Source organism: Microplitis demolitor, chromosome 10 (assembly GCF_026212275.2).
Source record: "Microplitis demolitor isolate Queensland-Clemson2020A chromosome 10, iyMicDemo2.1a, whole genome shotgun sequence".
NCBI classification, from domain to species: Eukaryota; Metazoa; Arthropoda; class Insecta; order Hymenoptera; family Braconidae; genus Microplitis; species Microplitis demolitor.
In genome coordinates, this window is record NC_068554.1 from 201,453 (window position 1) to 217,810 (window position 16,358).

A 16,358-nucleotide genomic window follows, 5' to 3' on the forward strand; every position below is an offset into this window, starting at 1 on the left:
AATACTGGAAATCTTAATTTTTATTTTTCAAATTTTTCTCACATTCATATAAAAACTTGTTGATAGTAAAAACAAAAAAAAAAAAAAAACAAATATGTCTGCAGTCGCATACAAGTTTTAATTCAACGGTAGAGATAATTTTTTAGCGTTAGTTTTTGTTCTGGTATTATATGCTGGTGAAAAAGCTCAAAATTTATGCTGATATGGTATCGCCAGTGCAGTTTCTGAAAACTCGACGACTGAAGCTGTGAGGACACTGCGAATTTATAAAGCCCAGTGGGATAAAAAAGGTATCCAGAGTGACACGCGACGGAGCCGAATATAAAATGTGAGGTGTGGCTGAGATAAGTGGAAGCGAAGCTTGGGAGTTTTTAAAAAAATATAAAGAGAACAAAACATGCAAGAGGTAGAAGCAGAGGTTCAGGGGCTGAGTGAAAACGAATAAAAGAAAAAAAAAAAGGGGTAAAGGTAAGGGGAGAATTTATATAAATAAGTACTATATATATATATATATATATATACATCTATTCATGTATGTGTAATATAAAGGAGTGAGTGGAGTAAGAGGGACAAGTGGCTTGGATTCGGGTGCGATCTGAAATGAAAACAAAGGGTCCATTCGACTCGACGTCATCTATACTTTGATATTCATGCTCATGAGTGTGTATGTATGTGTATGTATATATATATGAGTAATTTTATGTCCTTGTCGTACAGATGCGGCATATGGCCGTCAGTGCGTGCAAACAAATACAGTTGGGTTCGGTTTTGAAACTCCAAACGTTTCAAACCAAACTATACCAGGATCAAATGATTTGATGTGTTGGTAGAGCATAACCCTGCATGGGGGACGCACCTTATGGCGCGATTTCTAAATCATATTGAATTTCGACGCAGAATATTTTACGCGTTATTGTTATTTGAGGACACGCGTTTGAATTAATCCCTCGGAATCGCAAACAATCCCGACGTATATCTCGGTACTCGGTCACACCTCGTGTGCACCAAGAACGCATACAATACGCACCAAATTGATTTGTTCTCGCGTTCTGGACAATGAACTCGTCCAACTGGCAAGCCGACCGACTCAACATTCCCGTTCATTGTTTTTAACTTTGAGTGTCTGTTTATCAGCTGGCTGCCGACTACCGACTGCCTGTACCATAACTATTATTTTATTTGTTATTTTAATTACAAAAAAAATTTTAATTTAATATTAAATAAAATAAATAATTGAAACATTTGTCAGGTATTAAATCTGCAGCAAGGGGAAAAATAAAAAAAAAAATAAAAAAAAAAAGCTACAAGGCATTTAAATCAGCTGTCTATGGATGCACACCTTTAGAAACTCGTTACGTGTCTATCCAGTGGATCCAGTGTGTACAATAGCGCCAAGGGCTTTCACGTTCACTTTCTCGTGTATAACGAGCCTTATAAACTTGGGAAGCTTGTAGTGGTAGTCTAGTGTACCCGGTGGTAAACCCTCAATAGATATATTGAATGACCCGATGAGAGCGGTGTACTTCTGTATGTTCGTGGCTTAGGGTTACTAGGGGGCACTGGGGGCATTTATTCCCTCAATAGATAACCAACCAATAAATTCACACCATTTTATTTTATCTCAATCTCGAAAAATATTTACAAAAAATTTCCATTTATTTGTTTTCGCTCAGTGTCTACGAGATTTCCAACATTTATTTCATTTCTTCCAAGTAGAGCACTAACAGACTACACCATAAGCTAGCTCAACCGTTTTTTAAGAGCGATGTTTCGAGGTTCTTGGCCCCATACTCACGAACGATGCCCCGAGATATCCAACACGTGACGCCTCGACAACCACGTCATTTCTATATTTTTTTATTTCTTTTATCTTTGACAAACGTCTATTGGCATTCATTTTTTTGCTTGAAAATAAAAAAAGTTAATAATCTTTAAGTAAAAATGTAACCGAGTAGAATGCTAATAAATAATTCTGTACAACACTGCGGCAACATTGAGAATTTTTCTTCTAGTCCCTTTTTTTCCGGTCTCGTTTCATTCATTTTATACTTTGGTCGCGACGGGTAAAATGCACTCTGCCCGATAAAATGGAGCAAATTGAATTCTGCGTTCACAATCAGTCATTCAGTCGATATAGTACAGTATTATATATAGTATGTCCCCGAGTCGCGTTTACGGATTTGATTACGTAGGCTCGAGCGCCTATGGCAGATGTATCGATGCGAAACAGGAACCCTCCACCGTAACCAACTATACTGGGGCTAAAAATGTAATACAATAATATATAATACGCAAAAAAATATAAATAAAGTGTCGACGGAAAGGCTCTCGAAGATTTTGCCTCGTGAAAGATGCATTTTAAATTTTCTTCGTCTATAATTTAATAACAGAATACTTTTAGTACAAATGGAGCGGCCAGCGAGGGAACCTCTCACTCTCTCTCTTCGTCTTCTACACCTTCTGCACCTTCTGTAACTTTAAGTAATTTCCCATCACGGAAAAAGTGTACCTTATTTATTAACTTTTTCATTTTATTTTTATTTTAAATTTACTCAGCGTAATCTCGTTTTTCCGCCGGCGTCCTTGTGGGAGGATTCATGCAGGATTTAAAGTCAATAATGAGATTGTATCGACGGTTTCCCTTACCTGCTTCTTTTTTATTTAACTTTTTTAAAAGACTAAGATAGAAACAGGATACTTTAATATCCGTAACAACGTGCTGGTTTTAAGGATAAAAAAGTATTTTTTATAAATTGCTAAATTTAAATAAAATCCTAAGTCATTTTTTTTTTTTTAACAATTTAAATAGAGTTCCGAATTTATCAAGAATTTTTTTATTAACCTTTTTATTTAATATTTTTTCGAGCGACTAGTAATTGATCCTATGTCTATGCTTGTCGCCTTGAATGGCACGTGATTGGTTGGGCAATGAAGCGAACTATGTGACGAGAGGATTCTGCCAAGGGAAAAAAGGATATCGTGAGGCGCTGGCACAACCTCCAGCTATTAGAATATACTATATACATTGGAAACTGTATGATAAACCTAGAGGTTGACTCAGATACGGAGCTCTAGAAATCCTTATACCGACCACAAGGTTGCCCAGGTAACCCGTATACTTATATTGTAATTGGTTCTACAGTTTCATAAAGCTGCTGAAAATTTTATAAAAGATATCACGTGGCCATCAACGTTATAAAGTTATTTTTATTTAGAAAACTACCACCAATTCTTTGTGTGTACAAATGCTTACAAAATTTTGTTTTTTCACTCGCAATTCTTTGTTAGACGGTAACTTTAGCTCTGGGAAAAAATAAAAAAGAGAAAAAGTAGTTTAGAGTCGACTGCAGCGGCAGCAGCAGCAGCAACAGCAATTAATTATTAAAAATGAGTACTGAAGATAAAAATGGGTAGTAAATTTATAGGGCGTAATCATGGATAGTATTTTGTTTCCCTCAGACAATGAGGGATCTCATCAGGAAGTGATTGGTCGATTGATCAGTGATGGAAGCCCGCGAGACTGCGAAAATTACTGCAGAAAGCAGATGAGAAAATTAGAGAACCAGCAACAGAACCAGATACCAACACACAGTTAGTCGGGAAATGATTTTCCCCCGAGGTTAAGCGCAAATCCTCGTTCTCTCCAATGAGCCACCGTTCTATAGAATATAACAATTATTATTTTGATATCCACCCGGTCGGAACCAGATCCCGGTATCTAGACTTTGGGTACAGTAACCGACTCTTTTACTTTTTCGCAGAGAAAAAGGACGCGAGAGTAAACCTCTCTTATTTTATTCCCCATTTCCATCCTGAATTTACTTCGCCTCCTTTTTCTTTTTCTATATTAACGAATATAGAAGGCCGCCGCGAATGCTTTCCACCAGGACGGTGACTATTCTTTGTTAAATCGGACTTAATTATTTGAGCCCCGTTGGGAAATGCTGATGGCTCGGTCATAATGAAAAAAATTCCGACAAGGGTTTTTTTTACTCTACTATTTTTCCCTTTCTTAATATTTTTAGTTATCCCGGTCAAAGGATTTTTTATAATTTTTTCGGTGGATGCAGTTTTCATTAACTTGTGAAAATAATATAATACATTTTGTTGTGTAAACTTTTAAAATAAATTAAAATTTTTCTTCATAAAATAACAGAAAGAATCTAAATAAATATGACGAATGTATAATACAGAATATTAAAAAATATTATTATGATAATTTGTTTTAGTAGTTTTAAAAATATAAAATATTTATCTCAAGTGGATATGAGTTTACGGTAGTTCATCAAGCTTACTCACGATATTAGTCCTCGGTTCGCGGATCTTGTAAGATGATCCGCGGATCATAGTGTTCTCAGTTCGATAATGCTCATTTATCTAGCTTAAATGTGTTATATTAGAATTTAAAAGTTTGTATTTAAATAAGGTATTATGTTTTTATTTTTTTTTCATTGTAATAAAGATCAAAAGAGAAAAATAATGGGTATAAGAATGAACTTATTGATTAAATAGTGACGCTAGGGTAATTTCTTAATTTGATAAGTAGATGAGTTTACTGGATAACTGTAGTGAGGATAATATAGCTTAATGCCAATGAGTCCAGCACTTGATTTACAATTCACCTGTTTTATCAAGATGCAATTATGCACCCTCGCGTATCAAAGGGGGAGCGCTACTCGCTAGCCAGATTATGCAGAGGCTCATCGAGTGGACCTGAAAGGGAATTCTGTTTCCATATCTCCACAGCTGCATACCTCTCTTTGAGTTTCATCCCCTATTTTATTCTCTGTCTCTCTTGGCCCTAAATTCTTTCAACTGTAAGCCGGACTATTTTATCGATCTGGATTACTATCTACACAAAAACCCACCATGCTCTTTGATACTATCTCTTTATTCCATTTATTACCATTTCACTAAAATAATCATTGACATTTATTTAATTAAATGATAATAATAATAATAGTAATAGGGATAAGGGCGTATGCAGATTGTCTGAAACAATATAAAATTATTTTTATGCTAAGAGAGAAGCGAAAAATATTTAGACAACCATGATGCGACTTGTGTAAACATGTTAAAAAGTATATGTGTGTGTGTGTGTGTGTGTGGGTGTGTTTTCATTTCGCTGTCTGATGAGAAAAATTTTGTATGTATGTAGGGTGAGTTTGTTTGAAAAAACTCTCGAGGGAATGCCATCAAGTCACAGCAGTGTTAGTCTAGCTCATGAAAATTTTTTTTTTTTATAAAAATATTTCAAACTTAAATTACTATTTTTTTTTGTTTTAGCATTTTTATTTATTTATCAATGTCACACGAATGGTATTTTGTAATTTTTAGTGAGGAAATTGAGTTATTTATGATAGCCAATTATATATGTGGTGCGACTCGATAAATAGTTTTTTTTTTAATTCGCTAAGTTTTGTAAAGTAGACATTTTCAGCTTTAAATTGTAATTTGTTCTATCTCTTTACGATAATTCTGGGCAAAGTTACAGCCATTTAAATGTTTGTACGTTTTCAGTGTCATCTTGCCTCTGAAGTTATATTATATATTTATTTTGTCAGTCTATATACTAATGGTTGACTAGTAGAGTACAAAAGCAAGTGGTAATTTATTGTCGACAGTCGATTGACTTATAAAAATTTACAAGGGTCACTGAGTATTTTTTATTTTATTTTTTATCAAAGCAATTTTGTCCAATTTAGGAGGACACTTATTGAATTATACATTGTCTTGGTAAACCTTGAAGATAAAAAAATCCTTGGATAAAAAAGGTGTCTTTTCTTTTTCTCAAACCACTTGTCCGTTTTTTTTTATTCTTTCTGCGTGGAGACACTCATTCTGTCTTTTCTTTGTTCATTTTCGAGAACCGTGCAGTCGATAATTTCGTTGGAGACTCTCTACTCAGATTCAGCCGACTCAACGGGATTCAACTATGAAAAGGGCTTTGGGCCGAGAAAGAATTCACCGTTTGGCTCTTTTCGTCTCTTCTTCACTCCTAGTACAGTACTATAGTAGTTATACTATCTAGTGAAAGAAGAAAGAATTGCCTTCTGTCAGCGTCTCGACTGTTTTTATCCTTCGTCCTTTTGTTATACTAAAATCATTTTATTTTTAAAACCCCTTTACAACTTTTTACTTTTTTACGCTATTAACTTTTTTTTTAATTACTTGTTACACTAAAAAAAAAAATTAAAAAAAAAAAAAAAAAAAAAAAAAAATTATTTTTTATTGCCTACAATCACGCTTATTATTGCGTGCGCACAAGAAATAATAATTCGATGAATGGAATAGTATAAAAAATATAATTCTCAACCAAGCGGTAATAAAAGTGCGTTACGTGTATACACCTTGAAATTAGGGTCTTGTTTATCTGTTTGATTATCGGGTTGTTGACAATCGAGTTGAAACCAAAATTAGAAAATAAGTATCAGAGTTATTATTTTGGTAATAACATATACTTGATCCCTCTAATTTGACATTCCCTTCAGCACAGATTTAAATTACTGTTATTATTTAATTAAATACTTTTTTTTTTATTTTTACTTTGTCTACTATTCAATATAAATATTTGAGAAAAATATTGACTAATAAAATTACCCCTTTCAAATGTAAAATTAAACATCCAAGTACTTGAGCGATATCAATTCTTGATGAAATATTACATTTAAAATAATACTAATTTATTAAATATATTTATAAATTCATAGAGACGTAATTTATTTAAAGGAAAATCTTGTTGTAGTAAGAAGGTTAACTAAATTCAGGATTCGAGTTTTATATTTAAAATTAACAAGTGAAGACGTTAAGTAATGCTTTAATAGCTGGATGAATAATCAATAATCAAAATCACATTTTAATCTCCATTTTAATCCTATGAAATTAAATTTAAAATTTATAATTTAATAACTTGCCCGAGTATTATTTTAATCCTTTGGGTTTTCACTGATAATGATAATGATCATGATGATGATATTGGTGATTAAAGATAAAAGTTTAAAAAAAAAAATGAATGAGATCAAAGAGTTGAGAGCTGAAGTAAAGAAGAAAAGGAAGAGGAAAAAAAGGACAAGATTCTTAAGGTTGAGGATCGCCTTAGCAACAGAGTGGCTTCCATCTCGCTGACCCGTCGTTTCCGGCGACATGCTTGGTCTTTCCTTCCTCAACATCACCAACTAGTACGATATATGTATATATATATATATATACATAAAATACAAGTAAAGCTAACTCGTTGGACTCGGATTTGTGTGAGTGCAGATAAGAGGGTCGACAAATCGAACGCCAAAGTTCTAGCTCACAATCCAAATATCTCTTATATATTTTCTTTTATTTTATACTTTTCAATGATTCATTTTTATGCCCCGCGATCCTCGAGCATAAGACTGATTTATTCTTATCCAAATGGATACCTAAGTCTGAGAACATCTTGAAAGTCAAACTCATTTGAATTTAAAAATTTTATTTCAGGTGTTATCTTTCTTTTTAAACTTTTTTAGTTATGTTTATTGAGTAACCGAGTTGAGTTAAATTGCTTCTTAAATTTATATTTATTTGTTTATTATTTATCATTTCTTCAATGAATTCATATTCATAAAATTAAATACATGATACTTTGAATTTAAGAAACGATTTATTATCACAAGTACGTTGTAATTATAATAATTTATTCCACATATTAACAAATATATTGATTGAAATATCAATAAATAAAAGTGCTACTGTATAGAGTTTGACGTAAATTATAGGAGGTAAATGATGAGTCAACGTTTGTGTCGTCGACTGGTCGGTAAACTCGTAAAGTAACGACGTCGCGTCTTTCAGTCGGGACATAGAGGAGGAGAGGTAGTTGAGGTTGTAAAGGGGATGAGAAAGAATAAGCGAGGGTGTACACACAGTAAGGAGGGGGAGGAAGTATAGAAGCAATGCAGCCGTGGAAGGAAAGGAAAGGAGTTAAAGGGGGGCTGTGGATGAGAATGGTTTCACGTCGCTGTGGAAACCAAGTAAACCAATATAACTGTAAGACCTTTGGGTTTAAAGTGTCGCCTATAAAACGAGCATCACGGTTAAACTTTCTGAGCAAAGTTCGTCGGCCGTACATGTCACGGGCGCGGTATGCTACCGAGTCTCTATACTGGTTCAGTACAGTGTATATATATAATAGTGGAAACAGGAAACCCAGAACCAGAACCAGAAAAAAAAAAAAAAGAAAGAAATAGAAATAGAACAAGAACAAAAAAAAGTACATACTTGGAACCAACCGAGAACTTGGTGTTGTGTATGGGCGACTGTAGCAAAAAAAATAAATAAATAAATAAATAGTGACGAGGATTTAATGCACGCGGTAACAGCTTTTCTAATTCACAGAGACTCAAAAACGCTTTAAGTTAGAACAACCATCGAATAGATAATCCACTCTTTTCGTTTTGAATAAATAAGTTAATATTTTTATCGAGTCGTTTATTTTATTTATTTATTTATTTTTCTTTTTTTGAACAACTGAGGTCTGTCTGAATATTTTATTTGTTGATTTAGTGGGTAAGGAATTATTAACGTCTATGAAAATGTTTGTAAAAAGTTAACACTCGAATTTAGTGAGTTTAAGGGTAAGAGAAAGTAAAATAAAAAAATAAAAAAAAAATAATAAATAAATAAAAAAGAGGTGGATGGGAAAAGTAAAGAGAAGAATTATTTGTGAGTACGATAAAGTAAGAAGTTACCTCGTTACTGTTGGCGTTGAAGCAACTCCAGGTGATCGCACCGGGTAACTTCTAGGACTTCCTGACATCAAGTACTCTGCAACAAAATTAACAACAAATAAATCTCAACATTTTTTATGCTTCTATTATATCGTAATAACTCGAGTCAAATTATTTATTTTAAAACTTTTTTTATAATTAACATTTAATTAGCAATTGTTGTGATGAGGTTTATTTTATATTCAATTATTATTGTTGTTTTTGTTGAGTGGTTATTATAGTTTAATTTATAGCATAGTTTGGATTATTATAACTTGTAAATTATTGAAGGTACTATAAAAGTACATAATAATTACTTTATATGATATTTATCTCTCTAGAAAATAGAATTTTATTTTATTTGTAAATTCAATAGTTTAAAAATTGAATTAATTAATTTAAATAAATATTTTTTTACCTTTAAATAAAAATTGTGGCCAAAGTATCAAAGATATGATAAATATAAATTAAATTTTCTGTAAATTTGTCTGAGTAGACTTTTGTGTTATCTTTGATATTTCAGCTAAAATTAAAATTAAAAGAATTAATGTCGAAAAGTCTTACGATGTAAGATAGAGCACACAGGAGCTCAGAAAATTGGCAACCAGCCACCAGCTCTCGAATGATCAACAGTCCTAGATGTCAGATAAAAATGACTCGAGTATCAGTAGTAAATTTGTCAGCAGGTGCGCTTGGCGATCCAAATTCAGTTAAAGTTGTCAGCATACGTATCGAGTTGTCACACGATAGAATTAAACTCCCTAAATTTGAGCCCTAGTATCACCTCGGAAAATACTGTCCAGCTCGACACACATCAGCATCGAAAAAATCCACTCGACTAATTTAAATGCGATTGGACAAAGAAAATTAGGTATGCGATAATGGAAATTTGCCGCCGCTTCAAAGAGACTCACTTTGCGCCGGAAATTGCAAATGCATCCGCATTTTTTAAAACTTTTACCATAAACCTTCTCTCTCCTTTTTCCCAACTAAAAATTTACCCTCTTTTTTTATCCGCAACCCATTTACCGGGTGGTTCGCTCAGCGCTATCCCCTCCAAAAGGTTTTCTGGCTCGTTCTACAAGGTTTTTTGGTAACTAACCTTTAAAAGTTGCCCCCGTACACCTACACCGTTTTAAAAGTTTAATGCATCTACAACACACCCGACCTCCACCATGAATAATGCATCAAACTAAATTTACGTTCTCACCCCTAAAGAAAAACCATTTTCCGTGATTCGATTCATCTACAACTGTAGCACACCTTCATTATTATTTCTATTAACTTTATTTAAAATTTTAATTGATTAACTTTATGAGTAATTTAATTAAACAGGTAATTGGAGCTGTTGATGACCAAGACACAGGCGTTTGGTCAATGTAACCTGACCTCGTATCTGATGAGATAATTAACGCTTATTAAACTCTATAACCGAGTACTTGTCTCTTGGATACTAAATATCGACATTAAAAAAAAAAAAAAAAAACAAATATTAGTTTTTAATTTTATTATATAAATAGAAATTGACGTTAATGAAGTGACGTTTTGAATATAATAAGATAAAATGGTATTTGATAAATAATTGATACTTGTAAAAGCTTTTGTGTAAAATTAATGACGTGTAGATGTAGGATGTGTCGGATATAAAGACAGATTTTACGGAATACAAAGATAGATATTTTATTATTTAAATAATAGTGAATATTTAGGTTCATGAATTGGTGATTTGAAGATGTACGTTATGGTTATTAATATAGCTTTTATCGCAGTATGAATTTTTAAGAAGGTTAATTCAGAAAAATGATATCATTTATTAATTCACTTATTTCTGTAATCGTATTTAAAAAAGGTACGAGCATGTATAATCTTTAATTCATTGGATGGATATTATTGAATTTGAGATAAACTGTCATCCTTCAATCTCAATTATAGCCATTCGTGGAGACGGATGCACTGGTTCATAAATTATTTAAATATTTTATTAAATATCGAGTGGAATCAAGTTGTCAGGACAATTTTAAATAATCAATTTTTGTAAAAAATTAATAATTATTCGAGTGGTATTTTTTATTTTTTGTTGGAATAAAAGATAAAAAAGAAAAAAAGATTTATAAAGTTTAAATGTAACAACTAACGTGGCACATTAAATCCAGAGTGTTTTACATTATGCATTTGACGTCAGTGAGTCACGAAAAGTTATTCGCTCCCTCAGCATTTTCATTCTCTATTCACAATCCAAACTAGCTCACCCAAGCTCTAGACTAAGACACACAAGAAAAATACAGAGCAACCCTCAAGCTAATTAATTTTTCACAGCATGAAAATTGTGTCGGTCAGACTATAACACAAAAGAACTTAGCACATGAGTGGCAGATTTTTTTTCTCTAACCATGATCACAGCTCAACAAGGTATTAAGCGGCAAAGTAACCTCTTCTCACATCCATTCACATTAAAGTCAAGTCTGCATAATTTTAGAAAATAATAATTAATCAAGTATTTATTTTAAGCGAAATAATTTAAAAGATGAAAGATTTAATTTGAGACACTTGAGGCGCGATGATAGTCAGATATACAATCGTTCGGTAGACTCGACGTCAAGCGCGACTAGACACTCAAGTAGCTTGTCAACGATCATCAGAAGGGGCTGGTCGGCTCTTTGATATATCCCTCTTGATTATCTCCTCTCCTCAATAAACGGAGCACCCTCGATTCATCGGTCCCTTCTTCGCCGTCGAAATGGCCGCTCAATCACACGCATAATCAATGTTTTGAGTGTGCATCATCATCAGCATATCATCATAATCAAAATAATTGACATAATCGTAATGATAATGATTTTTATGATGATCATCTAGCTGTAATAAGCTCTGTAAACCCCAGAAACTCTAGTTATATTATTGATATCCGTCAATAACGCGTATTCGATCACGTAATGTTTCCTCGCAGTAGTAGAGGTTGCCGTTGGTCAGCCCGTGTCTCGTATCTCGTATCCCGGGTCAGTAGCCTCTCGAGTGGAGTACTAGTTCTATTACACGATTCCCGGAATATAAGTTGTGTGTGGATTATATGTGTACATAGGTATTACGATTGCATTTCCTACCAAGTTGTTTCTCCTTTTGCTTGTTTTCCCGATACGAGCTCATTACTTATGTAAACGCGATTGCACGAAAATACTCAGGCTGGACAATCGACACGAAGGTAACGACGGAACTCATGATTTATCGTTTTACTCTAATGTTATTTAACTTCCTGTCTTATCCTGTCGTTCAATCTAGTTTACTATTTTTAATTAATTATCGATTCCAAATTCTCTGTCATTTATATTGATAGCAATTTAATGCAACGACTTCTTCAGGATTATATTACTTAAAGAATTAAATTTAATAGTTTAGATTAAAAAAAAAAAAAAAAAAAAAAAAAAAAAAAAAAAAAAAACAAAGAAAGTGTAAGTGCGTAAAATAGTTATTTTTGTTTGTTTTTAATTTATGATAATAAATTTGAGTTTGTTTGAGAGAGTTGTAATTTGTTGACTGTTTTGTGATTTTAAAGCGAGATAGCGTAAGAACAGGGTGAATGTATCCGCGAGAGTAGAAACACCAGAAAACAGGAGTCATCGAGAAGAGAAACGAGAAGGGGGTCGGTGACGACTAGACGAGACGAGACGAGACGAGACGATGAGCTCGAGGCTTGTTATTGCGGTGATATCATTGGAGGAAAATAAATACACCGGTGGAAAAATAAACGAGAGACACGGTCCTTGAGATTAATGAGAAGAGCTCGTGAACGGCGATGAGGTCACGTCCAACAGGAGACTCTTCTCATCTTGTGAGAATAAACTCACAGTTTCTTATTCGGATAAAATAAAACTTGAAATAAAAATAAAGACTCTGGCGAAGGAAACGATGCGAACCGGTGATGGGAGGAAAGAAGAGGGGAGGAGAGGGGAAGGAGCAAAGGGCAAAGGGGCGGAAAGCAAAGATGGAGGAAAACGGTGATATTTTAAAGCTTCTGCTGTTGATACAGCGGATGATGTCGAGAGTGAAATGAAGGACGAATTTTCGCTTGCGTGTAAACTTGGAGGAGGCATTCAAACGCTGTCTGGAAGTTTGTTGAGACACTACTTGTGCTCGCAGCTCACTCCTATATATAAGAGCTCGAGAATGTTAACTAATAGCTAACAAACAAACGGACAATTTGGCGAGTAGATTAGACTTGAGAACCCAGTCAAGAGAGTAGTAAGTGAGGAGGGTGTGTCTTTACTTCTGTTCCACTCTCTCACTCGTTCTCTATAGTGTATCTTCTCCGAGAGCAATTTCTACTGCTACTGCTACTGCTACTGCTACTGCTACTGCTACTGCTTCTTCATGAAGGTACAATCAGCAAGAGTATTCACTCGTCGTTACCCTCTGGTTTATTGGGGGAGGGGAGGGGAGGGGGGCTCGATTTTGTTAACGAGTCGAGTCAAGTCGAGTGGGAGGATAAAGGATGTGAAGAGCTTTCAGTCTACGAGGGCTTCCAAAAGTTTAAATTATTATATTATATATATTACGCGTTCGTAATTCCCATTTGATTTTTCACAAAAATATTTTTTTAAATATACAGGTCATGATATAAAAAAATCATGGCATATTCACAAACAGAATCTGAATTGAAAAATATTTTACGGTGTAGAATTAAAAAAAAAATAAGTAAAGAAACTGAGAGAGAAAAAAAATATTAAAGATGAGGAACGGAAATAATGTAAATGTGAATGTGAGTATACACATTAGTCTGGGAGATTTTGTTTGTTGCTCAACATTTGGCTGTGCGCCAGTTAAAGAAATTCTTTGCTAACGATAACTTCTTTTTTACATATACACAGATATATTTATTATATCTATACATAAAAATTTTTTTCAAGCTCTTATCCACAGGAAAATGGATTTTTGTAGTTACAGAGGTGAGCAATGTCTACGCTGTAGTTTGTCGCTAAATTATAAAGACATATATTATACTTGCGAATAATCGAATCAATTACTCGTGAGAAGATATCTAAGTTTATTCCCTCAGGTAGAATATAGCACGATAGAATAATCACTTGATATATTCCCGCTCGGATGTTAAACTTTCGTGATCTTGGTTATCATTGCCTTCGCTGATTGCCAGATCGCGTGAAATTGTTTTACTCATTTAAAAATACACTAATTATATTATATTATATAAATGAATACTATTCTCTAAAATAGCTTGAGAAAATTTCATACCACACTATTTTGTTTCAATAAAATAATATCAGTATAACAATTGAGTTAGTTTAAGTCTGGAATAATTGTGTAAGGGGAGCAGAGTTTAAAATGGGCAGTTGTTGATTGATGACAGTCAAAGGTGATTTCCGATAGTGGTGCGATTAAGGGTGCGAGTAATAGCAGTAGCAACAGTAGCAGAGACAGACTTCAGGGGCTGTAGTGATGGGAAAGTGGGCTTTGTAGAACGTTGTGCTTGAAGCAATACCAGGGCTGCTGGGGTTCTGTCACGTTGCTCGATCGAAGGTAATCCTAAATGCGTGACCAGACATTCCGATCAGCACTCACCTCTTATATGGGTGTCCAGAATCCGTTATCATCGACCATCGTTAGTACCTTGCTCCTCTTTGATTCAGCCCAACAGTCGTCGTTTCGTTAATCATTTCCCTCTCGTTATGTCTCCAGTCTCCAGTCTCCAGCAATGCTTTGTCTTTGTTCAACGAGTATTTGTATTTGTAGTTCCTGTTGCTTTTGCTGTTGCTGTTGCTGTTGCAAGTCTAGTCCCAGTAGCTGTTTAACAAGCAACGATAATTGACACTAAGTTTACTAGTTTACGCGATCGACGTGCTTGCCTAGATTAGCTCTATCAATATATGTGGATCGTCTTTGCGGTATGCTAACCATAAACATAAACACTGCCAGTGGGAGTTTATAGTCGTAGTTGGATAGTAGTTGTGTTGTTTATAATTATATGTATGAATGTGTTTGCTTGATAGCGAGATGAGGAATAGGATAAGGAATAGTGTATCGGATCTGTATATATATACAAATCGACAACCAAGTTTCATCTAGGACATTGTTTTGGTACAACAAGTTTGCTCAAAGTGTCAATTGTTGGCACATAAACCATGTGCAGAATAATTTACAGTTCTGCTATTATTCTACTCCTGGTGATGCGATTCTACTTATATACAAGTGAGAACATAATTGTGGCTTTTGCCACTACTACTGGGCATTCCCTCTATATCTATATTTGGACGTACATTTATATATATATATACATATACATAATACACTAGTCATCATCCTCATGGGGGAGCTAGTATATGATCGATAGTACGACATAAATTATTGCAACGCAAATAGTCCGCATATTCACGTCGTTTATAACTGTATAATTCTCCATTCCCCAGACATACGCATCTAGATAATCGATAATAAATGTTTTAAATATATATTTAAACAACGAAGCAATATGAAATACTATATATATTTATTTAAATCCTGACAAGTTTTCTTTGTTGACGAAAGTAAGAAAAATATTTTTATAGTCTTTATATTTCTTATCAATTCATAGAAGGTAGGATGAAATAAGAAAACAAGAAGCCATTTTATCAGTTAGTATATGGAGAATTCAAAAGAAGCCACTTGTGTAGAATTGGATACCAAAAAGCACTGGAAAGTAGATTCTTTATTCTCAAACCCATATCACGGTTACATTTTCTCTCATTTTTCCGTTATCAATATTGAAACGGGGGTGTAAAACCTAAACTTGATGTTCACTGCGCTCAGATTGTCGCTTGTACTCGGTGGCACTGTACTACCAGTATTTTAACAGCCGGATTTGATGCTGCTACAGCTTCCTAGATGTTCTTTGTCTGTGTATGAGCTCACTTTGGGTCGATAACGAGTCTCTGTCTATCCCTCTCTGTCCATTAATGTACGTAACGGTCGTCTTGATTAACTTGACCAGCTACATAATTAATGTTTATTAGGATGACAGCCGTCAAAGGACTCGGGATACGTACCACCGACGACGTACTACCGATGTTATATGCTTCACCAAAGTCTATATATTCTGTTTCTCTCTCTCTCTCTTCCTCTCTACTTTGCTCACTGGCTCACTTATGGCATACTCTCAGCGGCTTCTGATGTATTGCCTGCGGCTTTGCACAATCGATCTTCTCTGCTGACGAACGTTGCGCGTGATTACGATGATTTATTAAATTTAGGATACATGTTTCCTCAACTTGCTCTTTCACATTCTCTCTCACTCTCACTCTCTGTCAGACAATCCTGATTTTGATCCTGATGAAAGGATTTTCTGGCTTAAACATTCATATATATTATAAGTAAATACTCGAATATACTCTATCGAAATAGACGACTAGTAGACAAGTAGAGACTGGGGTATTTCGTCTCTCGAACAAGAACAAGAGGGATTTGTGCTGAAATATAAGATACAACTTTAAAGTGGATCATCGCTCTACTCCTAAGTGCAGAGTAGTTTGTTTACAAAGCCCTTTTAAAATTATTCAGTCCGCTGGGTAAGCCAAGTTTTGTTCGACATCTCCGGACAGCTTGTTTGTTATTTTTACTTTTACTTTTACTTTTAGT

The 16,358-nt window shown here is 34.2% G+C and overlaps 1 protein-coding gene across 2 annotated transcripts in view; it reads right to left on the reverse strand.

The window, feature by feature from the left end:
* The window catches only part of LOC103571897 (teneurin-a), a 251,588-nt gene that overhangs the window by 81,895 nt on the left and 153,335 nt on the right, over positions 1-16,358 (reverse strand). For both annotated transcript variants that reach the window (XM_053742569.1, XM_053742568.1), the window contains exon 8: positions 8,721-8,796. In XM_053742569.1, coding sequence (XP_053598544.1) covers positions 8,721-8,796 — 76 coding nt within the window. The remainder of the gene's footprint in view (positions 1-8,720; positions 8,797-16,358) is intronic.